Source organism: Pyrgilauda ruficollis, unplaced genomic scaffold, assembly GCF_017590135.1.
Source record: "Pyrgilauda ruficollis isolate IOZ18807 unplaced genomic scaffold, ASM1759013v1 scaffold43, whole genome shotgun sequence".
Taxonomy (NCBI): Eukaryota; Metazoa; Chordata; class Aves; order Passeriformes; family Passeridae; genus Pyrgilauda; species Pyrgilauda ruficollis.
In genome coordinates, this window is record NW_024525823.1 from 4,387,137 (window position 1) to 4,413,204 (window position 26,068).

The 26,068-nt window shown below is 32.8% G+C and overlaps 1 protein-coding gene across 1 annotated transcript in view; it reads left to right on the forward strand.

The window, feature by feature from the left end:
- Nucleotides 1-26,068, forward strand: part of GRIK2 (glutamate ionotropic receptor kainate type subunit 2) — a 345,339-nt gene that overhangs the window by 206,177 nt on the left and 113,094 nt on the right. The window contains exon 11 of the mRNA XM_041478054.1: nt 9,370-9,593. Within this exon, the coding sequence (XP_041333988.1) occupies nt 9,370-9,593 (224 nt within the window). The remainder of the gene's footprint in view (nt 1-9,369; nt 9,594-26,068) is intronic.

Consider the following 26,068-nt stretch of genomic DNA (forward strand, 5'->3'; position numbering starts at 1 on the left):
TTACATACAAACCATATGTGTTTTTGCTATTTTAAGTATTCATATTGGCTTCCAGTTTTATTGTTTGCATGTTTTCTTTCCTCCTTAAAGTAGCATTTCATTTCTGTGTGAAACATGTCCTGGGGTCATAGGATAATTTCTTATGATAATTTGTAATATGCCAGAAAATATCACTTGTCCTTTTAGTGCTTTTCAGTCTAATTGCTAATTCATTAATCCACAACTTCAAGTGCTCTGACCTTTTATTTCCAAAGTAATTTGTCTCACTCTGGATAAGCATCAGTGTGTCCCTGACAAGCAACTAGTCATATCTCATCTGTTGCTTGAGATCCTTTTTCACTTAAAGCAAACTGTATATATTCATAGACTCACAAAACCTCTCTTCAAATATTTTTCATGTCTGAATTTATCAATGTAATTCATTCAAATTTGCAATACTGTGCACCTTCTGTTTCTTTTTTGTTTATTTGTTTGTTTTAAAATAAAGGATCAAAGTGATGGTCTTCTACATGACAATACAATTTCATTTCAAACCAACAGCTAAACATTCATCTCTATGCTCACAAGTCGACAGTTTTCATGGCTACTTTGTCACTCTCTAATAAGGGTTATATATGATATTCCATGGAAAAATGTCCAAACAGATCCTAACTCAGCAAAAGTTATGCAGAAAGTAAACTTCAGGTAGAGATGCATAAATCCACAAAAAATTCCAGGAAATGTGAAAAAAAAAATCAGTAATCTAATATGCCAAAGAAATACTTATCCAGAAGTTTAGATCAAGTTTGCAAAATTATGTACTAATTCAGTAAGGAACATATATATGTATATACGAATTTCCTATTAAATTGTTACTGATTTCAAGTACAGGATAGATGAATATGCACTTTCCAATATAACAGCAGTTTTAAGTGAGCAATTTGTTTTCCAAAGAATAAAGAATTTCCAGACACTCTGCACTTAGTAAAGAAAGGCCCAGCAAAATTTCTAATAACACAGTCAGGCATAGAGAATAACAAAGTATTAAAATTTTTCCTAAAGGGTTATAAATATTAAATCATTATTTTTTCAGCTAATAATGTCCTATGCATCCTAAAGAAACTGGATGAAAAATTTTAACTACATTCTCAGTGATTTGACACCAAAGGTGGCAGGGGACTTTGACAGTAGGGTCTTCAAAGTGCTCTGAGATATATGCTCTGAGATGTATGGATTTTTTTCTGGAGATCTGTACTCCAGGGGTAGTTTATTTGAAATTTCTTGACACTAAGAGTAAGTGAATATTGTTGTCTTGTTTGTTTAGCTGCAACATGACTATGTATTATTCTTTTACAGTTAGGATGTTATGAACATCCCTTGCTAATGCACTTGGGTTTATATAATGATTAATTTTCAGTTACAGAGAAATATTGTACAGAAAATAGTTGTAATTAACTTTCACTGTGCTGCCAGCAAAGTGAATCATAGCCAATCAAAGAAGTGGCATTAAGTTTTTCAAACGAAATGCCAGACAATAATACTTTACCTCAAGCATCATCTATGCTTACAGTAATGATTATGAATTGATTGGATACAGGGTTAGAGCTGGAAAAATTACATTTTTCATATCCTTATACCTTTATCTGATCTTTTACTTTTGTTGTTATAATGATAGTAAAGAATGGTAGAAAATAACATTGGGATCTTTTTTTTTGATGTGTATGCCTGCGGAAGTAAAGTACATAAGAAAAATAGAGTTCTCTAATAGCAGAGTTGATTTCCCTTGGGGCTTATCCCTTTTATTAGGGATTATTAATAACGAGCCAATTTGTCTTTTACTCATCTCCAAAGAATTTCAACATATCTCAAAGTGAATGTTTCATGAAGGATAGGGAAGAGAGGCTGTGGAAACCTTGACTATGTCAATTTTCATGGAAACACCATTTTGGTGAAAGAGTTTCAGGATGTACTTATGGGAGATGTGTCTCTGGGAATGATGACCAAAACACGTCATCCATACTGTTTGGGAAATTGGAAAGTATCAAGTCTGATCTGTTATTCTCAGGGCAACAGGATTATTTCAGGAAAGAGCAGTGACATGTTTCTGTGGTGGCTTTTCCTAACTGAAGTCTTTTCTTTGTTATTACACTGTACCAAAAATATAAGTGTAGATCTTCCTCTAGTTTTTTTCTTTTACATTTTGTAAAAAAGTTTTTTGCTTTTACATTTTGGAATTATGAAATGTTACAATATTTCATTGGACCTTTTGATGACCAGAAGGATTACTTTCAACCTAACGTGAAGATCATAAGACATGGGAGTGACAGGGCTAAATGCTGCACATGATATTTGAAATAGCTCAATTATTTTTCTATCCAGAAAAACTAAATTTAATTAGAGAGTTCCTGCTGGTTTAGTACTATCATTCTCAGGGCACTGAAAATCAGTTGCTTAAGAAAATTATACAAATATCAAATAGAGTTAAAAAAAGACAATGGGTGCAGCCTTGCATAAGTCAAAATACATGAAATTAAACTGATTATATGTGTCTTAGGAAGGAAATCATGTTACTTCTGTTTTTTATTTGATATTTTTTACACTTTTCTAAAAGGACCTTTTTTTGTTATTGTTTATAATAATGATCAATTTTAGTTAAGTCTAAGACCCTGGAACTTAATGATTAATTGAGAATTCCGAGAGGTAAATTTTGTCCATATTAATAAGTTTTACTCCATTAATTAATTCATTAAACTGATGAAATTATAGCTTTCAAAAATTGTTAATTGAGAATTGGAAGTCAATAAGAGGTGGCATATTCTGCATTGATCTACTTCCATCCAAATTCTATGCAAAAGTGTTATTTGATTGCATTGTGAAAAATTGCAGATGACAAAGTAATACAGAAAAATGGGATTGAGTCAAATTTGACACAAGTCAAAATTTATTGTGTGATGAAATGAGTTCACCGAAATAATTTGATAAAACCTCATCCATCTGAGAACAGATATTATGTAAAAATTAAAAGATCTAAGAATATTTTTTGTCCTGAGTGCAGTAACTGAAATTCTAGGTGACAGCTGGTTAGCAGCTGGGAAAAATCCCGACACTTTCAGGAAGTTGCAGTAAATCTGGAAAGTATAACAATAAAAATATTTTCTACAAAAAAGGAATCAATGTTACCTGTGTACTTTATTTCAAGAAGGTGTATTTCAGCATGGTGTCTGATAATTTTAATGTTTGTTAAACATTTCTAGTACAAAATTACAACACTAGAAAGAGTGTGTAAAACAGCAAAGAAGAACTGAAACATTTTATTGTAACTATTATAATTTTAATTTTTTTTTTCTTAAAGGGGGAGTCTTCCTTTCCTGAATTATGAGCCACAGTATCACACAGTCTTGTAAATTTCTTTGACAATTTCCTCTTTCTGAGGGTATGTGAATCCTGCTCTTCTAACAATTAGGAGAAACCTTTGTACAACATTCCTGAAATGAAGTGATAAAAACTTTTTTTTGATACTGAAATGAATAGTCACCCATTTTCCTGCTAAATATAGTTTCATGGTCTACTGTCTCTAGTCCTTTTACATACAATTTGCTTACCTGTTGATTAGACTGAAGTTGGTTCAAAATACTTTAGTGAAAGTCTATTATAAATCAACAGACAGAAACTATATCTGTTTTTAATGAGTACTCATATTACATCTATTCAGCTATTAAATCTTATCCATACTGGCACAGGCAAATGAGAATTTACTAGCATAATCCTGAATAAGGGAAAATAATATAAATTAACTAATTAGAGGGTTCCTGCTGGTTTAGCACTATCATTTTTCCTTGACTAAACATTCATGTAATAACAAAGAAGCAAACAGAAAAAGTACCAAAGTCAGTTCTAGACAATGCTATGTTGATCAAAACATATGTTTTATCCTATCTAAGTCACTGAAGGAAGGATTCCATGCATTCCATTTTTGTCTAATTGAATTAATATTGAAAGCTCTTTTTATGATAGTGGACAGAATGCAAATTTCCTCTACAAAACCTTTTGCCTTTAAAAAAAAAATCTTCCTCTAGGTAAATTATCCTGTTGATTTCTAGACCAGGATTCTCTCTGAAAGGAGAGTAGATGAAAAAGCCATTAGTTTACCACTGCTGTTCAAGATTTTGCCAAAAAAGAATTAACCATGCTGACACAAGAGGTTCTAAAGCAATGAAATCACTGTGTAATATTACTGTCAATGTAATGAATTTGAGTAAACCTCCAGTCTTCCAGTGATTTCTCGTTGCTGAAAAAATTCTGAGAAGCATCTCAGCAGTTACAAACATATGTGTTAGGTGAGCCAGTATCTATTGAACTGTCTTCATAAGTCACTTTCTTATGTTAAAGTACTTTATTATGTTAATAAAGTAGCAAGTGCTACTGTTCCATCTATAAGGGATATTGTTAGCAATTAAGTTTGTTATACCAATCAGGATCTCACAAATAAGAAGTTATGACATCTAAATTCAGCTACCAAATCTGGATTTATTTTTTTTTTTTTTTACTTGCTGGTATATAACTCATATTTGGCAAAGGTAATAATTTCTAGCAGCTTTCCAGGACCTGTGAGGAGGTTATAGAAGTTCCATCTGGGCTTTTCACAAAGGAGCCTGGCAGGAAGAGCAAAGGCAACAAGCATAAACTGAAAACCTCCAAGGGTGGAAATTGCCTCTCTGAAACAGCCTGCTCCACCGCTTGTCTGTAGAAACTTTTTCACTTTGTGGATAGACAAGCAGTGGACCAGCTTATCTGGAAATGTCATGTAGTCACCTTTCTTCGAGGTTTTCAACACTGACTGGGTAAAGTGCAGAGCAAACTGTCTCAACCATGTAGATGTTTTGAACAGAGAATTGCACTAGACACCTCCTGATCTCGCCACACTTGAATTGTACTATGATGCTGTGAAAGGTAGTAGAGAAACAATTTCTGTCAAAGTAATTTAAGTGGCTAGTTATATAATAAAAATAGTGATAAAGCCCTAATAAGTTCCTAGTGGTTTCAAAGGAAATGAGGATCTTGTGATAAGACTAAAAATTTCTTGTGGGGTATAAAATTTTCTATAATGTAGCAGCATGAACAAGGCAGTTTAGGATAGACTGTAAGCTTAAAAGCAAATTACAGATCTTATCTTTTCAAATCAGCGGCAGGGAAATGCACTTCTGTGAACAGGAATAATGCATAAGGTTTCTGTGCATTAGGAGTGTGTTAGACAGGTTTAAAGAATTGAAGCTGTGCTTTAGCCTTCCTCGTTTATCTTGGCAATGCATTTTCTCCAAAAGGAATGTAACTGAAATTCAACTCAGGTTAACAGTCTCAAAAATTTGGGCTGAAGAAATTGACATATTGACTTAGGGTTTTAGGCTGAGGAAACATAGTGGGTTAAACAAAAGCTTTATGAAGTTTTGTTTCTTTTTTAAAGGCAAGTTCCTTTATTTTCAAGAATAATTGCAGGCAATAAGTGCATTGCTACCTGTAGAGAAGTAAAAATACTTAAATGTCTTTTCAGTGTGTGTGTAGTTTTGTGTATATTATACAATTACAATATGATTGTACTGATTGACTGAATAAACAACTGAGAATCAATAGTGTATGATTCCCTTTGCATTTTTAGTATAAACACTAATTGTTGCTAAATCAATGCAAAATGTTAGGAGTAAAATTCTTACCAGAAGACTACTTACATTGTCTAAAATACTCAATTATTTTGGTGGAATATTGTGTAATTGTAGTGTCTAATTAAAAATAGCTGCTAGCCATTTTATTGTTTCTGTGTCTAGATTGTATTTAAATTCTTCATTCTTTTGAACAAGATAGGTAAGACAAAAGCTTTTCATAAAATTATCAACAATAGAAAATTCAACTAGTGTTTGTTTTACCTTTCCCTGGTGTTATTAGTAGAAGCTATGAAATCCTTTCAAAATTCTATTTTCCCCAAAATTATTGTGATTGTTTCTCCAGGTTTTATAGAGTTAATTTTCACAGAAAAAGCACTATTTTCTGCAAATACCAAATTTCTATGCATGTTATGGCCATACACTACTCAACACTAAAGTGCTGATTTCTTGCTGAAGTTATTTGTATCTGCAAGCATGGATTGAATTCAGTATAATTTGAAAATCTCTCTTCTTAGAGGTTATGTGCCAAATTTCAGCCCTGTACAAATTAAAAAAAAAAAAAGTTTTCCCTTTTTCTCTTTGAATACTACTTGATGTAAAACAATTACTGAACAAACTGCTTGGAAGTAAAATGTAAGGTAAGAAACAAAGGAGGATTACTTTAGCCTACCTTAGGCACTTCTGTATCAGAAATAAATCAGGGTTACCTTGAGGTTTTGGTGAATGAGCATCCTACAACTGCAAATGGTAGCAAGACAGGAAAGCTTTATGCATGTGTGAATGCTTATCCTTTGTCCCCACCTTGATCAGGTAGGTGTTAGGGTCAGGGTTATTCCCACCTGTATGTATGGATGAGCTTCTGCTACTTTCAAGGAATGCTTTACTGCCTTACTGTTATGATCAAAGGGGTGCTTCATTGCTCAGCTGGTTTGGTCCAGGTTTATCAGGAGCTCCCGAGTTCCTGAGGTGTGGTGTGGGATAGGAAGGGAGAGGATGCACGACTACAGCTTATTATCTGCAGTGCAGTCCTCTAGCACATCACAGACTGGGTTGCACAGCTCCTCCATTTTGCTCAGGACCATGCCTTGTGTTGGAAGGTCCTTGTCAGACTGTTTCTAATCACTATTATAACCTTTAGTTGGTGCAGAATTTTTCTTTGTGGCAACTAGCTCACCTCATCAATCCTTGGATGCTGTCATAAAAATTTTTTTCATCTCAATAAAGAGTTAAGTGCTACTATAGATTGTGTTTTCAGATAAATATACCTTTCATTCATTTAAAGAATAGAAGCATGTATTCCTTCATTATAAAAAATAGAATCATAGACCACTGCCAAGTGAGACAAATATTCTTTGTAATGGAACTTATCAAAAAACCATGTCAGGATATGCTAATTTGTTAATATTGTTAAAGGTTGACTAATAAATACTAATTTTACACTATTCCTCCCCTATTTGTTACTAGAAGTAATCTAAAGAGGATTCTCTTCCTTGTATGTCTTCATTATATGTGAGCATAGGAGAAACTGGTACTGCACTTCTGGAAGCTTGGCCCCTGCTTTCTCATACTTACCAATAGTGCTCTTTTCAGAACGAAAAAATTGAGTATTTTGCAGATAAAAGATGTTAACAAAAGTTGCATGTGGTAGTATTGCATTTTGAAGTTAGTTATTTCCTCAGTTATTAAAGATTCCAAATATATTTTAAATTTTTTTTGTTATTGTTAGATGCTTAATTTTTCTTATGGTGATATTCTAGTTCAAAAATATTCAAACAGTTACTCAGCTCTGAAGAGAATCTTGAGATGTCAAGTTATGTACATAAATTTTATATCAGTCCTCCCAGGTTGGGATATCTATTCTATTCTATTCTATCATATGAGACATATTATTTCTTGATCAGTTATTTTTATAATTTCATCTGCAACTTGTCTCCATTAGAGATAGTTACAACCTATATACATTTGCATATGTTTTTGTTTCCATCTAATGACCAAGGGTTTGATTTTCCATGGTATTTATTAAAATAAATTATTTGTTATTCATTAAGGTTCTGTTAATATAATAAGACCAAAATTCACATCTACCAATAGCCTTCCAAAAAAATCTAATTTATCTGTCTTCTGATAATTTCTAGTCAGTTGCCTTCAGACTCTTCAGTTAAGGTGTGCTACTTGCCTTACAAACTAATATTGGGTTGTTATGTTTTTTAAACATCTACGTGTTGACCTATAACTTTTAATTCAAATTAGTTTTAGTTTCTTACTTTACCATTTTCTTTCTACATCAGCTGGAATATCATCAATAATATGCAATCTATAAAAAGTCATCCACTGTGGAATTAAGTCTTGCTGCTTTGATTAATATCTACAAGTTCTTAATACCAATGGAAATGAAGTGCGTGTAATTTTTTTTGGCCAGTAAACCCTTACCAAATATAATGAAGAGTGCCAACAGAGTTTCACATTGTAACTGACTACAGCAGATCTAATTATAGAAATGCTCATAACAAGAACAGACCATAGAAGAACTTTGTGTAAGGTGAGAAAATAAAACTTAAAGAGAACACCAAAATGCTACATTGCATGGAAGTTTGAGTGTTGCACAGTATACACAATATCAAATGAGTAAAAAGTACATAAGTGTATGAATTTATTTTATTTGGAATCATATCTCTGTATCTTAAAACAGGCATTCTGAAAATGGTGTCATTTGCAGTTATGTGACTTGGATATATTATTTGGGTAACCGTACTCCATGGTAGCTATACCATTTCTGTCATGACATACCTATATTTTGTTATGGTTTATAAAGTATTCTTAGTTTACAGCTTTCCAGGTCTCGTACTGTAACCTTTCTCACTCTGATATTTCCTCTTGTGTTTGTATGTGTGTATGCACGCACATATACACATTCATACATGCACAGGAGTATTTCAAGAGATATTAACAGAGATTAAGAAGTAGATTCTGTAGATTTTTGGTCACTCTGATTTACATTAAATTTTGATTAAAAGAATAGCATAGGCCATTTACTAATCTCCTATGAATTATCCCTGTAATAACTGAACCTAAATGGTAATTGACAAAATGCATTCAATTAATGTTTTTATTTAAGTAGTCCAACTGATTAATAACTATCTGTAAGTTCTGCAGTGATTCCCACAAATGAATAAGGACAGTTGTACTTTGTTAGAACGTCCTCAACAACCTTGCAGGTGTAGCACTTTCAATTTTAAACTGATCTTCATTTTGTACCATTTTTATCCCAAAATATGAAGAACTGCTTCCTAGTCCTTTCCCTGCACTTGTACTAGCATATTCACATCTGCTTCACAAATATATTTGCTTCTAAAGAACACAGTGAGGGAGTGACAAGACGACGTATGTTGAAATGCACAATTAATACAGTTTTAAAGTATGTGATAATGGATGTTCATGTCTTCTGCAAGATGCAATATTTTTCTTAACTTGTATCCCTATAGTAGTGCTTTTAATTTTTAAATTTTTTAATTTTTTAATTTTAATTTTATAAATGCAATATTAGTTTAGCAAAGAAGAAGTAGAATAAATCTGTTTCCTTACTTATAGGGAGAAGAGTTTTAAATTTCAGGCAACGTAGTGCAAGAACAAACAACCTCTATACAAAGTTTGTGTTTTGCATAATCTGATTGTCGACTTCAGCCTGTTTCTTCTGACTTATGGCCTTTTTCTCTTTTTGTATTTCTGTCAACAGAAAGCTGACCTTGCCGTTGCACCATTGGCAATTACCTATGTTCGTGAGAAGGTCATCGACTTTTCCAAGCCCTTTATGACTCTTGGAATAAGTATTTTGTACCGCAAGCCCAATGGTACAAACCCGGGCGTCTTCTCCTTCCTGAATCCTCTCTCCCCTGATATCTGGATGTATATTCTGCTGGCTTACTTGGGTGTCAGTTGTGTGCTCTTTGTCATAGCCAGGTAACATGTCAACTTTTGTGATTTTTTTGGCAATTGTTACCATTTTTTTCTTACTAATAATTGTCAAAAGTCACAAAACTTTTCTTACTTTCATATGCTTATATTTAAACTTCATGATTTACAGAAGAATAATGATGAGGGTTCTCACCATTAATATTCTCCACTGCCATACTAAGTCTCCAGTTTGTTACTGGACTTTTTCCCTAAGTCTTCAGTATGCTAGCTAGATTTCTTCTTTTATTTACAAATATCGAGACACTAGAAAGTTTTTAAAATAGCTTTTCCCAATAAGTCTGCATTTATAAACCCAGGGTTTGCATGTTTTATTTTGTTACTCTGATTTGTTTTTATGCTGTGGTGCTCAATCTCAATTTGAGTACTTAGCTGCCTATGCTAATTCTAGATGTCCAAACTGGGCCTCTACCAGTTGTAAAAGTTTGTGTATCTTTGAAGTAGGATAACAATATTTATTTTTAATTTTCTGCTAGTTGAAATCCCTGAGATACAGAATTTAAAGTCTCTGAGTGGAATATTTCTGGAAGCTTAGTTGATAGGAACATGATACATCAATTGTTAAATTATAAACTGATTTTATATATAGGGCTCACTTTTTTATCTGTTTTTTTCAACCCAAATGAGCAGAAAAACATCTTTTGTCAAAAAATCCTAATATATTTACCATTTTCTTCTTAACTTGTTAGGTTCAGATGCTGGCATCAATACAGACTTACATGTAGCTTTGGCGTTTGTCATGACAACAAAAGAAAAAGCTCAGAGCAGTGTATGAAATCTCTTTTCCCCTTCTAGTCACTTGCAATTTTTTTTTAACTCAAATGTATATGAACTATATTGGCTTTTATCTCTTTAATAAGATGGGGTCTTTTTGTTTGTGTTGATAATGAAATCTCACTTCAGTCCTGAGATTTCTGTGATTTCATGCTGTGGTTCACAGTAGAATCTTTATATATTTCTTTTTCTATTGTGCTGTATTTAGTATCAGGATTCTCCATCTCTCTTTGATACTCTCTGTTTCATTTTGGAGAAGTTGTATCATTCCTATATTAGGATGAAGCGATATTTTTAGAAAGCAGTTTAGAGGTAATTTAGCACCTGTAGATGAAGTACTTGCAGTATTGAAGTAATATAGATAAAACTGAAACATATTTTGTAATAAAAGACTTTACTTTGTACATTTTTGAAAAGTCTGCTTTAAAGAGTCAGAGTTATGATAAAAGTTTCTTGAAAGACCCCTATTTTAGTGGACTATATAACCAGAGTGTACAATCTTTGCTGAGGTGTACCAGAGAGTGCAATAGTTTCTGAAGTGCCATACAGATACCTCTGAAAGCACAGCCGAGCATAAATCACAACTGTTATCTTGTGAAATGCCTCATGTAAAATATTTATGCATATGTCCGAAAGTTTTAACCCTACTGTTATCACTGAAGGACATATTCAGCATGATGCATAGTGCTTTTGACAGGTAGCTCCCACTAATGTTAGTAGGATTTGTATGGCTGAGCTCCTACTTATGCTTTGAGAATGAGCTTTGACATGTTTTTTAGGAAAGATGGATTTTCTTGAAGACTTTCTTTTTTTTTGATTAAGCTATTTGGCCACTTGAGCTCACTAGCAGAATAAGAAGGAATATTTATTTTTATATAGAAACCCCATATAATATAGACCAATAATGCTGACTTTTTTTTCACTTGTCTGTTTTTGTGACAAGCACCATACATTCCTTATGCAATTGGAAGCATTATCTTAATTGTAAAGCAATACGGAATAGGTTTTTATACTGAGCACAGAAGTTTTTTTTTGTTTCTGTAGAATTGTATACCTCATCTTTTTTGCACATAAATTTATACTAGCCTTCATATGTAGAGATTTTCCATATTTCTTAACTGATACAATCAAATATTGATAACACATTTAGAAATAAAAGATGTAGGGTTATGTAAGACAATCTACAGATTTTATTCATAATGCAGAATGACTTAATAGTACGTCATAGCCTTTTCTATCATTATTGCTCGTAAAAGGAAACAGGTCTAAATTAAAAGTTGCATTTCCTGCTGAATACTAAGCAGAAACAAAGAAGAACATTATTCAAAAGTTAAAGCCTGTTTGCAAATACAATTAAAAAATTTTATCTGTCATGTAAAGAGAGATACTTTAAAGTGTCTTAGTGAAGATGACTTTGCAGCATGACTTTTTTCATACATACCATTATGTATGTATGAAAATACATACATAGTGGTATGTATTTTCAGTACAGATTATAGGTTAGGTATTGCACAGCTGATGATGTATTTTCCAGTCCTGGTGTTGTGAAACTCCTGGACTGCATGCCACTAGTTTAATAGGGTCTACCCAGAGTTTCTTATAAAGAAGATTTCTATTCCATAACAATCCTTTCATAATGGATGTTTAAATTAACAGTGTTTCATAATAATTACTTTGTGTTTCATAATAAGGTGTGCCTTTGTTTGGAGCAGTGCTTAGTATGTCTTTTATGATATAATGTTTTGCAATTACAGCTCATCAGAACGTTCAGTATAGAATATTTATTTTAAAATTGAAACCTCCCATTTTTATGTCAAAGGTTTTGTGGTGTTATTGTTTCACCATGTCTTTGAAACAATGTTGACATGTAAGAGCTCGGTACATTGAAAATGGAAAGTACCATTCTATTGTGTCTCTTGGATCTCACTCATTAATTAGTGGTATTGTGATATTTAAGGAAAGATTAAGAAATTAGTAAAAACTTCAAGAATCTTTAAGAATGAATTGTTTAAAATACTCCCATAGACAGAGAAATATAACATAAATCTGTATCAGTCCTTTTCTTAATTTGTAAGAGCACTGGATTTTCCTTCCAATTTGAGAATGATATATAAAGAACTGTAATCTTCACAAACACAAGAAGACAAGAAACTAGGAAAGATTTATATGTTAGCTGGAGGGCTTTTCTATTTTATTTTCCTCTTGTAGTTTCTCCCAAAAGACAGTTCTACTTTTGAACAGACAGATTCTCCATTGCACCTCTTAATCTTGTTTGTTGCTGTTGTTGAATCTCAGTAGTTAGGATGGTCAGTCTCTGGAAGTTCCTTTCTTTGTTGTACAGACTGATGACTGATATATAAACCCAGTCTGCTTGACACTAAGCTTATTCATTTTCTGTGAACTGAGAATTTCATATAGTATTTTTTCTTGTTGTGGCAACAGTAATAGATCTTTCTGGTGCTAGATAGCATTGTCTTTTTGTGTCTGCTAGCAGTGTCTTGCGTCATCTGAAATCCTGCTGCATTCAAATACCATACCTTTATGCCTCTGCCTTTACTAGTTTTTTTATTGAGAATATCAGTTAAATTCACAGTTTAGATATGATTAGAAGGAAAACTAAAACCTCAGTAAAGCACACCAACTGTTTTTTGGACTTCTGTCAATTACACATTTTCTGATCTGTATAATCAAAAATTTCAATTAGTGGAATTTATTTTTATTTCTGTTTGTTGCTGCAAACCATTGTGCCATTTCTAAGCAACATGCTGTTTTCTTACAGTGTTGTGTATCAACTTCATAGACACATGTTGTCCCTTTTCCATCAGTCTGTGTGCAAGAAAAAGACGCTTCCTGTTTTTGTCCTGCAAAATCTAACATATTGGTTACTGGAGGATCCTTTCTTTTCTATGTAGGCATTATGAAGAAAAGCAGTTTTATGCTTTGAAAAATGCTTAATGTATTTTATTTACATAGGTCTTCCTATAAACTACTTTCAAAGTTAATCTTCAGCTGGGTTTTCTTATGATTATATTGTATTTTTGAGTCTCATGCATAATTTTAAACTTCCATGTTTCTTGTATCTTTTCTGAAAATATAGATTGGAGACTAAATTCCTTAAATATTATTATCAAATAATTTTATGCCTAATTTACTGGATTTCAAGTTATTCCCTGAACACTGATGTATTTCTCTGTGTACTAAGGTCTTTTTTTTGCTCTGGACATATCAGTCTGTCATAAAGAAGTTTACTCTTAAGTGACTTATCTTCAAAACTGGAAGAGATACAGCTGCCTTAGTAAGGTACTTCATTTTTACAGATCAGATGTGAAGCAGATAACCTATACTGGATAAAATTGTCCACTATCGATCTCTTGTGCTTTTCACACTGAGCTGTCCAAAGTATCAGTGACTATTGTGGAAATATACATTAAACTGCCATAAATGTTAATTTTGAATCATGGGTTGTCAATTTAAAAGGCTTTTTTGCCTTTACTTGTAATACATTTTTTATGCTAGGACTTCCTGCCTTATCCTCCCTTTGGAATTATGCTATTCTACATCTTCTAAGTCAAGCCCTTGTGCTGCTTCCAGCTGCCAAAGCATTTGTTATCACCTATTTTTCCATTTCCTTGGAAGCACTGATTAGAGCACAATGAACATAATGAACATTGCCTCATCAACAAACTATATTTTTCTCTTACCCACTGGAAATAAGAAACTTCCTAAGAAGTCCCCACACATTTATCTTACTCTTTTCTCTGTGAAAAACCTTGGGAATAGCCTGCTGCTTCAGACTGTAATAGATGCCTGGGCATTAAGTCTCTCTGGAGTGTGTGCATATCCTTTTACATCTCATCTGTCTTCATTTTTATTTTATATTTTTGTTCAGCTGATTTCTGTCCTTAATGTTGCTTGATTGATTTTGAAACTACTGAGTAAATTATGGATTCCTATGTGAAAAAACTGAGGTTTTTTCTGCATCTCTCATGATGTAGGTATTTTAGGAAAGCAGTAGGTTTGGTGACTTCTGCCTCAAGGAAAGCACCTTGTAATATGCATTTGTCCAGCTGCTTCACCAATATGTAAATTCTTGTTCCTTTGTAGATTACCCTAATCAGATTTTATTTTATTTGTTAATGAAGAGTATAGAAGTATCTTAATGACGCTGTCTAGAGTTGAAAATGGCCTAGAAACTACATCCTGTTATTTTTTTTCCTCATTATTCTGGAAGATATCACAGGAGTCTACAATTCATTACTAATTACCCAAGAACTCAGGTGTTTTTAATGGCTGCACTGAATGGTAGCTGTGTTCATCCTTAAGGAATTTTGGCTCTCTTACTACCAGCAACTCAATCTCTTCATTGTCACACACACATTATTTAAGTACACATTCTGACTTAACTTTTACAACTCCCTACATGGAGGTGTTGCATATTTTAAAACATATATTTCCTCTCCATATTGATAGGACATTGCTATGCAGTCTTTCATAGAATCTGAGGGTATTTATGGAAAGTTGTTTCAAAACTACTACTTCAAAAGTAGTTTTGAAAAACTTTCTTTGTTTCAGTTACTCATTTATGTATTTCATGGAGTATTTGATTGCCCAAACATGTCAGAATCCTAAATATACTTTTAAATCTCAACAGTACCTTGAATCTTAAGATCTCAAGGGTGTTTACTAAAACTTTTGGAGAAAATTCAGTTTGATAAACAATCTTCATCAGTAAAATGTTTTAAGTTTTCATCGGTGAATAGCTGATGAAATTATGGGCGTACTCGGTGGCCTTCTATTTTGATTTTTGACTGACTAGAATTGTTCTATTTGATTCACTGGGCTTCACAGAGTTCATTGCTAGACATCTGTCTGAATGCCATTCACTTTTTGTCTAAATCATCATTTCTAACTGCCTGTGACAGTTTAATAATTACATTTGCATTCCCTTCATCTTTTTAACAAGCTTGGAGATGCTGAAAGATATTACGCCACACTGTGTTGTCATTTCTTGTCAGACACCCATAATCTTGTCTTGCACACTCAGAGTTTACATGCCCAGTTTTCTGTAGCTTTATTTTTGCACACTCTATGGCCAAGTTAGAATGTTACAAACATGCATACACTGAAAATTGTTTTTGAAAGTATCTCTGCAGTCAAAACAGTGATATTTCTCATAAGAGACTTGTATTTGTCTTTAAATAATTGGGTTTAACTGAAAGCAAAGTAGATGTCCTCTATCTAATTTTGTGTTTTCAAATGTCTTGGATAAACAATTACCATAAGTCAGTCAAAATCTGAAGGCTGCTTTATCAAGAGTTCTATGGCATCACATAAAATAGTGGTTCACATCTACTACGGGCAGAGGTTTGTTAATTTCTTTGTACCATATTAACGTCCATTAACAAATAATGCCATAGTCCATGCTTGTAAAAATCCATGTGAGGAACAATTTTTTTAGTTTTGAAAGATTCTTTACAGTGCAGGCATTCATCCTTTTTTTTATCAGCCCTTGTTAATTACCAGCATATATAGTACATGGGAAGAATATTGGATTGCTTTTATGAAGTAGTTTGATTGAAGATAAGTTGAGTCTCCAGAAAAAGTGCAGCAAATTCAGGAGTTTTTTTGAAATTGGATAATTTAATTCTGTTTTGTCAAAAGTTTCTTGCTCTATATGTAGCAAGTTTAGACTTGGCACTTTGTATATTTATTTAGAAGATGATAGCATGGAACATTAAATATGCCTAAAGAGAAGGGTTCCTCTATAATGAAACTGAATGTTTTTAAAGCTAAAATGATCTCTTTCAGAAAGGTCAGTGACTCTTATGTTTTTGGAGTTAGGGGACAGAAGGTTTATTTGCTTTAATTGAGTTTTTTTTTTTTTATTTCATGTGTTTTACTCTGGCATGTATAGTATTTGTGGGGAGAAGGAAACTATAACTCACCATAATGCACAGCAGCAGTTTTCTCATGAGATATGCAAAACCTCATTCTGATGAGAAATGTAGTCCCCCTACCTAAAGAACAGAACACAAGGATCTACTGGAATGGAAATAGAGTCAAGGATACAAGAAGGTACCACAGTGTTTTCAAAAGATTTTGTTAATAATTGGTATGAGTACTAATTTGAAAATCTGCAAGTTAGCTGATTGACTGATTCCTTTTCCATTAGCACCAATTTACGGAATTTACGGAGTGCCTGATATATTAGAAAATTAATTCAACCAACAGCTGAACTGTTGGTGGTATTTTGTTTGCTTGTTTGTTTTGATTTGGTTTGTTGTTGTTTTGGTTTGTTTGGTTTCTTTTCCCCCCAAAGTCAAAACAGAAAACTGGTGTAGGAGACATTTCACTTGTTGAAGTAATTTCCTGTGTGCATCCTACTTGGAATGCTTGACTAACAGTGAGCAGTCTCCTCATAAAAAAAGTAGAGGTTATGGTGAAGGCATGGAAAATTGAATGTTAGGAGTCATGGTTTCTATTTACCCTCCTGGAGGACTCAGAAAAATAAAATAATATTGACCAAAATGGCTAAAAGTTTGAAAAGCACTTTTTATGTTAAATAAGCCAAACATATAAAAAAGATCATTATATTTTTGCGAAACATATGGACCCGTATGCAATAAATTTCTTTGTTTAATCTAAATTAATAGGGAGAGGTGAGCCATTGGAAGAAAAGTCAAGATGATACAACGGTTATTAACCTTGTAGAAAATTCTAGGAACAGGTGTTCAGTGGAATGAAATAGCAGTTCATCTAGGATAGTATTTCAGAGCTCTCTGTTGGATAATGTGGTTTCAGGATTACTTGAAGGAAAGGAAAACTTGGGTAACAAAAGTATTTTATTAATTTTACTCCTTTATTTTCTAAAATAGACCTTGTCCTGTCACATAATGTTAAAAACACAGATGCAATTCTCAGGTACTTTTAGATATTTGTAACTGAATAGTCAATTTTCAAATTGTTTGGAGTGGTGGGACATGTCTGTTAGAATCTAGGGGGTTTGTTTGTTTGGGTTTTTTCTTTTTAAAAATAAGTATAGGTTTCTGACTTCAGAACCAGGAGTAATTTAGTTTTTGCAAATTTAACTAATTCAAATTTTCTAAATCTCTTTTCTCTCAATCATCACTATCCATTATATTCTGAGAATTAAATTGAAGTAGATTTTTAAATACAGCTAAATTGAAGGGAAAACAAACAGAAAAAGAAAACCAACACCCAAACCAAAATAAACTTAACAGAATTTTATGTATTTGAAAGATGGAGCATTTGTTTCTTGGAGGAAAAACTTATTAGACATCGGTCATGGTTAAACATTAAATTTCAAACTAGAAGCATGTCTTTAAAAGAAGTAAGGAATTAAAAAGTGAATATTTCTCGACTATAAGTGTTCTAAGTGTTAGGAAAATAAGATTGTTCAAGACAAGTGTCTATAGAGAGACATATGGGAATTATTTATCTCCAGCTCTTTCTGATTTAGCTGTTTCCAGTTTACCTTTCTTATGCAAGACTTAGACCTCTAACTCATTAGAAAGTATTAGTCATTTAAGCACTGAAATAGCTTGGTCAGAAATCAGTCTGAAAAAATAAGTATGATAACTGGTTTTGATACTGAAATGAAATCTGTAGTGTGTCCCTCAAACATTTCTGTTCTATGTATGGAAGTCTCTCAGTGTTAACTCAAATGATGGTGAAATTGCTTTTGTGTAAATCCAGTCACATATTTTCAGGCATAAGAATAGTGGGTGCCTTTTTGTTGTGTTGTTTTGTTCGTTTGTTTGTTTGGTTTTTGTAATTTTTTTACAGTATTGTGAAAAACTTTGTCTTAGGCAACAAAGGTATCCTTGCAGGAAAATTATTAAATATTAAAAATGTTGAGCAACATGATTAAAAATCCCACATTAGCTAAGGGATATAGGTTATTTTATTATAAAATAGTAGGTGTTTAAAATATCAAAAAGTTTGTCATTAATAATTCACATCAGAGACAAGTTTAAATATAAGTAATTTTTTATTAAATAGGGTTGTTCTGGCACATCATTCTCATTATACTCATTATATATGTTTGTTTTGTGTTGTGTGGCCATTAGACATGCGGCACCTTCACTTGCCATTTAGGATTTTCCTAAACTCTTTACAAAAGATAGCCACTCGCTGCGAGAAAGAAACAAAAGACAATGTTATTTCAGCTTGATGAGATAATTCATATAATTTCAGAAGACTAAAGATAGCAAACCACCCAGATCGACTGCCTCTTTCCATTTTGTTTTCTTCTTTCCTCAGCTATGTGGGTCAGGAATGCTGTGTGGAAAACTTCTTATAGAGTGAATAGTGAAGTGGTAGATAGCAAAAGAAGGTTATATAATTTCTTTCCATTCTTCCAGATATTCTTGTGCTTTCTTAGGAGAAATGGCTTTAGCTTTACACAGACCAGGTTGCCAATTTGCTTTTAACTTATTTTACTTGTAGAAGTAAAGGTATAGTGTTCTGTACTAGAGAACTGTCACCAGGGATATCAAACAGTTTTCAGCTGACAGGTAGTACAGCAATTAGTTCCTGTTCTGGAGAAATTTTCTTGGTAGATATTTTGGAGGGAAAATCAAAAGGCTTATAGCGTAATGAATGTTCAGAGAAGTTTTTTTGGAAGGAATTCCACTGCTAAGAAAATTCTCTGGTTTTGTGGCTGACACAATGTAACCAATGAGCCCAGTCCAGAAGAAAAATGGAAGCAGGCTGCAGAACTTTTTGCATTGCACTGCTTTGCTGTGCTCACAAAGCGTGGCAAATTTAATGTCAAGTTGCAAAAATACCTGAAAAAGGCTTCAAATTTGTCATATTTATCCTCCACACACTTCTCTCTCTTACTTTCTCTCTCTTGCTCTCCTCCTCTTCTAAACGAGCATGCTACAGGAGAGTCAGTACTTAATCTTGTCAAAATCTGGTCAGTGTGCCCTTCATTTACAGCAATGAAAGGAATTTTCACCTTGCTTCAAATGTAACTGTAATTGGATAAGTTACTAGGTAGACACATACCAGAGGCTCCTCATAACTTTCTGCTCAGCTGCAGCTAGAAGCTCAGCTCTGATTTAAGCGTAAAGGTCAATGGGAATTTTTAATGTTCATAGCACCTTCCTCATCATCTTGCCCTCTATGTTGTATAGGCATTTGTGCCTGAACAAAAGCAAATGTCAACAGCAGGAAGAATGATGGTGTTGTGCCTCTATGCACAAATCTGTACGACTCCACAGGTGAAAGCAGTGAAGGTTTCTGGATGGTAGGGGAGGCTTGATTGGGTTTTCCTGTAACACAGGACAGCTTTCAGAGCATCACTGAACAGGGTCATGTCATGTTGTTACATAGCCAACACCAAATACTTGCTTTAAACATTTCACAGTTCAGGAGTATTTAAATAATTTAAATAGTTAAATAGGAGCAAAATTTCTATAAATTATGAATAAAATTAAGTGAAAAATGAGTAAATTTCTTAAGAAGTTAGGTTCAGCAGTTATTGTTCTTCAGCTATGTAGGCAGGAGAATATTTCGGTTTGCTGTTTACATTATCAAGCAATGGAATTTTGAGGAGGATTTTGAAAGAGAGCTATTGATTTTTGCCTTGAGACTATTCTCAATCTGGAGTCTGAATAAGATTCAACTGGCACTGGTGGAATAGCTACCCAGGTTAACCTATGGCAGTGACATTAAAATCACTTCAAAGTTTGTCTTTTTATTGGAGAAGAGCAGTGGATATAAGAAACAGAAAAAAAAGTCTGAAAATTTGCACTTCAGATTAATTTATGTGGAAAGGAATGTATTTGGAAGTATTGAAACTTGATGGAAAGATCTGCAGATATATAGGACAGGAGTATGCATTCACTGCCTTTGCAGAAAGAAATTGCCTCTAGAGCCTTTATCTCTAAGACATTGGTGTTACAGCAGCTGAATCTCTCCAATGTTCTTTAACTCACATATGCTTATTTTGACAGTTTGGGCAGAGGGAAGATAAGAGATTAAATTCAGGTAGGCCATGTGGTATTAGTAGCAGTATGCTTTGAGTCCGATGATAGGGCTATACAGAATACAGAATGAAGTCACATGAGTGATCCTTGGTAATAAAAAGTTGATGTAATTGACCTTTCTCAAAAAAGAAGAAAGATAAAGTCCTATGCATGGTCTGTTTCTGTTGAAAAGATGTTGCTACATATGGCCAGGAACAGTTTGGATCTAGTCTCGACGTTGAAATACTACTTCTAGAATAACAGTTTCTTGGAAAAAATCTAAAAGAAATATTCTGCTGAGTCAAGACTTGAAATACTTAGTACCCTTACAGAGTTTTATTAAATTGGAGAATTGGAGGGGTGAATTCCAGCTGACTGATAGCTCTATGAAGGAGGCATCTTGGTGGTGGTCATGTGAGGATGTGAGTTTCTGATTATCAGAGCTGTCAATCAAAGAAGCACTGGTATTTCATTAATATTGAGCTGAATATATTATAGCTAGCTCATATCCAGGCCTCAGGGTGCTATTTGAAGGTGAGAGAAAGGTTTCTAGATAATGAAAAAACCCAAACCCAAACCAACTTCAAATATTTATCCATGATCAGGATATGGAACTGCAATTCAGCAGGGTCTCTGAAGAAAACCCTTGTGGTTCAGCTGCAGTTATTATCAAATTTAAAATGTGTCTTGTGTTTGAATTCCTTTAACCGTGATATTTCCCTAAGAAAGCCTGTGTGTTCCATTAGCAGTAACTGATATATTAGAACAATTGTTAGTACAAATTGTACAAGTTGAAAATCATAATGGCATAATCAGAAAGAAGGAAACATTTTGTAATCAACCTCCAGTAGTACAAGATTGTCCTGTCATGTTCCTGCAGCGTCCAGCATACAAGCTCTCACTGGTTTGACAGTGGCACAGTGGATTCTAAAGACCATGTATGTGCATTGCCAGGGCTGGAGTTCAGGGGTTGCTTGCTGGCGCAGAAGGCCAGGAAATTCCATGATTAAGGGCTCCATCATCCCAGTTATCCCACCCACAGTTCTTACGAGGATTTCCTGCCTCTTTAAATGTCATCTTGCTGTAGCATGGGCCAAAACTGTGAACATGAGTGCTCTAACAAATAAATTGTATGGATGATCATGTGCCACTGCTGAAGTCAGTCCTTCCCTTCACTTACTGATACAGATATAACCGTGGCAGTTCATAGAATATATGTATTCCTATTTATTGTAAATTTTTGATGAAAAATTAATCAAGCACTTTAAATGAACATTATTGATATATTTATATTATGTAGAAATATTAAACAAAAATATTATGCTCTCTTTTTTTGGAGAGGGTAAAAAACCAAAGAACAACACACCGAAAAAAAAGGCAACCAACCAAACTCAAACCATAAAACAACAATTTTCCAGTCTTAATTTGTATGACAAAACTTTTATAATCAGAGTGACACGTAAGTGCACAAAATGCTTACTATAAATTAAATACTCCAAAATATTCCACATGGCCCCCATATATCATAATTAAAGTTTTAGTTTACTGGTTTTATTTAAAGGATGTTCTATTTTGACAATTTTAAAAGCAGAAGGAAACATAATGTTCGTCTTGAAAATGTTTTAATGGTTTATTCTGTATGTAAAATTCACATTCAATGTGCCTATATTAACAGATATCCCATTATGAAGTGACCCTAGTGTAAAATTTTTTTTACTTCATGTCATTCTGATGGGTGACATTAAATGTATGGGTGAAGGGCAACACTGAATTGTTATGCACTCTAAACTAGATATTTCCTTGACTGTGATGTTAAATTTTAGACAGGAAGGTAGCTACAAATTTAATAGTAAGGCCAAATTTGTTATACAACCTTTGAATGACCAAACTTTTTTAAAGAAGTCCATACAGTTTACATTGCAGAATATGATTTCACACTTCATTATGTGCCTTTAGGGGGTCCTCTGCAGTATCAACCCCTTCCCTGCAATTTGTGACAAACTCTTGAATAAACTGAAGAAATCACTAAGTGCTTCATTTTTAAAAGAGGGAGTATTTGAATTTCTCAAGTACATTTCTCTTTTATACTGTGTTTTATTCTCTTAAATAGAAATAATTATCAGTTTATTATTTTATGTTTGTAGTATAGAATAAACTATCACTGTTTTGTATTGTAATCCTTCAGAGGCAGTGGTTGGTATGTGTTTTTATTTAAAAATAATTAAATGTAGAATGAATGCAATGTGTTTGCAGCTCCTATCCTTTATGTAGGATGTCGAGATTTCTTAAGATAGGAACTGACTAAATATAATCTTTGAAGATGTGTCAGCTTGATAAGTATTCATGTAAAGCAGTTTCTGAGAACTCAGCCCACCCTTGCAGTTTAGGAACATTACAAAACCTAGTGAAGTCCATGACAGTGATAGTACATGATAGCTTTAGACTATCACAAATACAAGGAGTAACATTCTCCACATAAAATGAAGAAATCCTTTGTAAAGGTATATGTAATCATTACACAGAGCTATTATTTCTTATGTAACATGTATGATTTCTTCCCTAGAAGCATGAACGCATTTATTTTCCCTATTGTGAAGAGTATGGGCTAAATATCGGTGTGTTATTTCAAAAAGTTGATCTAAGATATTTCTAACATGCTGCTAATGAACACTGTGCATATTCTTTGAATATTCTTTGAATGTTAACAGACCAGATCTGCTGATTTTCTTTGACAATAACTTACAAGTTCCAGATCAGAACTTCAGTTTCTTCAGTTTTAGTAAATCACTTTTGTGATTTACTAAAATCTATTTGAAGGTGTGTTTTGGGGAATATAAAGGAGAATCCATGCTAAAATTGCTTTTATTTAGATTTAACAGTCTAGGCTCTAGGAGCAGGTCAATGAATTTACTTGGAAGGAGTCAAGTTATTTTACATATTAAACTTAGCAGAACTGTATTTTTTTTACAATCATTTTAGGGTTGCTTAATGAGTCATTCTTAGTTCAGGAACAATTTAGAGGCAATGGAGATAATAGATGCTTCTTGGAACAAATATAAACAATGTGTTATTCAAATATTTAACATATATATGGCAATTTTAAAGATAATACTCTTCATAACACACTGTAGCATTATTTTTTTTGTTGCCGCATGATAGATTGCTTTAGTCAAAATGTGTGCAGTTTTACTAGGATTAAAAAATTCAAGTATTCCTTATTCTGGGCTAAACAAAAAAGGAAAATGTTCTATAAAATATAAGTCCTTTTAAAAAAGTAAAAGTTTTCAGTTAGAGAACGGGAACACAAAGGAGAAATGATGGAATTATAGTGAAGAGAGAATTATGTGGAGAAGATAAATTATTCTTTACTATTTCCCCTTTTTCAGAATACAGAAAAGGAAAGAATGTTAAATCAAATTGAAAATAACAAATTTAAAACAAAAGATAATTTAATTACTTTTATTCTTGTCAATTGTTAATTAACCTCTAAAACTTTTCTTAGGCTAAAATAAAAAAAATGAGTGCTTTGCAATAAAACTCTAGTGATTAAACATACAAATGCATCTGAGATAGTGCTTCATGTGTGAAGCAAGGTGTAGAGTTTATAAAGAAACTTTCTCAGTAGCATGTGCGCAATTTCAATTTTCATGCTTTTCAAATTTTTTTTGCATCTTCATATGAAATGCTAGAACTAATACTAGTCAGAAACAGAATATGTTTTTGTGGCAACTTTTCATTATCTCTTTTCAGAGAGCAGTAGTGTTGAGGAAAAAAAAATCACCAGTGTGGTAAATAGCAGGCATTCTCATTTTCTCATGTTAATATTTGCTATGATAACAGTCATATCTATTGTGAAAATTTGAGTGAAATAGTAAACCTGCTTCATAGATGGTGTTGTGTGATGTCATTTTATTTCATGTTCTCTGCATTTCATTAGCCTGTTTTCACTCTCTGTTGTGAAAATTCTTTGTGCATCAGATAAATCCACAGGTCAATGCATAGATTTGGGAAATTTTACTCTAGACTGTAGGTCTGTTACAGCATCCCCAGATATTGTGGAAAATATTTCCATCAACTTCTGTAGATGTTAGTTAAGGTCCATTTGAAAATATAAACCAGCAAACAACATTGAATGCAATTAAGTACAAAAAAGATATTTCAGTGAGGTGAACACATATAGGATAAAATATAGGATACACTGTTCTCCTGAGTTTCTTGAGTTAGTATTTGAAGCAATGGTGAAAAATATGGCCTTGAGTTTGGCCTCTATGAATGTTACTGGCATCATGACCATTATGAAACAAAAGCTGCAACTGTCATCTAAGTTGGTTCAGAATATGCACCTGAATATTTATTTTACTATAGTAAGTGACAATTAGGTAAGTTTTTCCCTACTTCCCTTTTAATAATTCCTGATTTATGAATTTATGTCTAGCAGTTCAATTAGGTTAAATGATGTGTTAAGACTGAAAGTTGTTGTTGATTAAAATAGCTGTAAATCATGCCAGACAGAGTGGTAAACAGGTAGGCTTTTATTCTTGTGAAAAAGCAATTTTAAGAATAATGAAAATATTGCTTAATGCATTTTTCAGTTGGAGACAAGAACGTGGGGGAAAAAATAAAGACAAAATTTGATTCTTAATGATCTACACATAATTTTCAGTTTAGGTAATTGTTGTTGTTTGGGGTTTTTTTTCAGGTGTGTTTAATAACTGCTGATGTTTAAGCAGTTCTATCTGTAATAATAAATGTCAGCTTCTGTATTTAAGGTCAGAGGCTTAAAAAAATTTTGTACATAGGTAGTTTTAAAAGTGTCTCTACCTGTTTACTGTGCTGTCATTATTAAAGACCTCACAGACAAATATTATTTCACTTTTATTTATTGCATGTAATTTTGATATCCATTTTTAAAAAGGCATAAAAATGCACATAAATAATTCATGCATATAACTAATCATAAAATTTAATGTGAATGTATATATTTTATAATGACAATGAGTATTTTTCAGTAAATTAAAAATATATTTATCTATATATTATATTTGATTATGTAGATTCAGTAAAAGATAGTGTATATAAATTAAAAATATTGCTAGGGGCATATGAATTTGCTGTGTCTCATGCAGTCTTACATTGTATTAAATCATGACATAAAAGCAAATATGTTTAGTTAAATTGGTAGTGACATCCTTTCCTTTGAGAATACTTCATAAAAACAACATGTGGCTTAGTTGTTTGATGCTTACAATAATCCTGCTTGCATTTTCACCTAATTAACCCTAGAAAATTCATTGGAATATTTAGATCTTTGCATTATTTTTAATATATTTTTTCATTTGATTAAAATTCAATCTTTTTTTTTCAGGTAAAAAAAAAAATCAGTACAATAATTTAACAACTGATTTTTGGTTTTCTTTTAAAGAACAGCAAGAAAAGAGGGTTTGTGGTCAGGTGAAAATATTTTTGCTGAGTTGCCTAATTAATTACTGCTGTTTCATTTACAGAAAACAATACTGTTCTTTTGCATGAACTTTTCCTTCTTCATTCTCAAATTTAAAGCCACTCTGCCATCAACAATGTATGTATAAAAAAATTGCCTTATAGCAGCAAAAAGAAAATTCAGTCATAATATAAAGCAATTTTAACTTGGATGGATTAATTATATTGTTATATCCAAATGACCTAAAGCAAGTT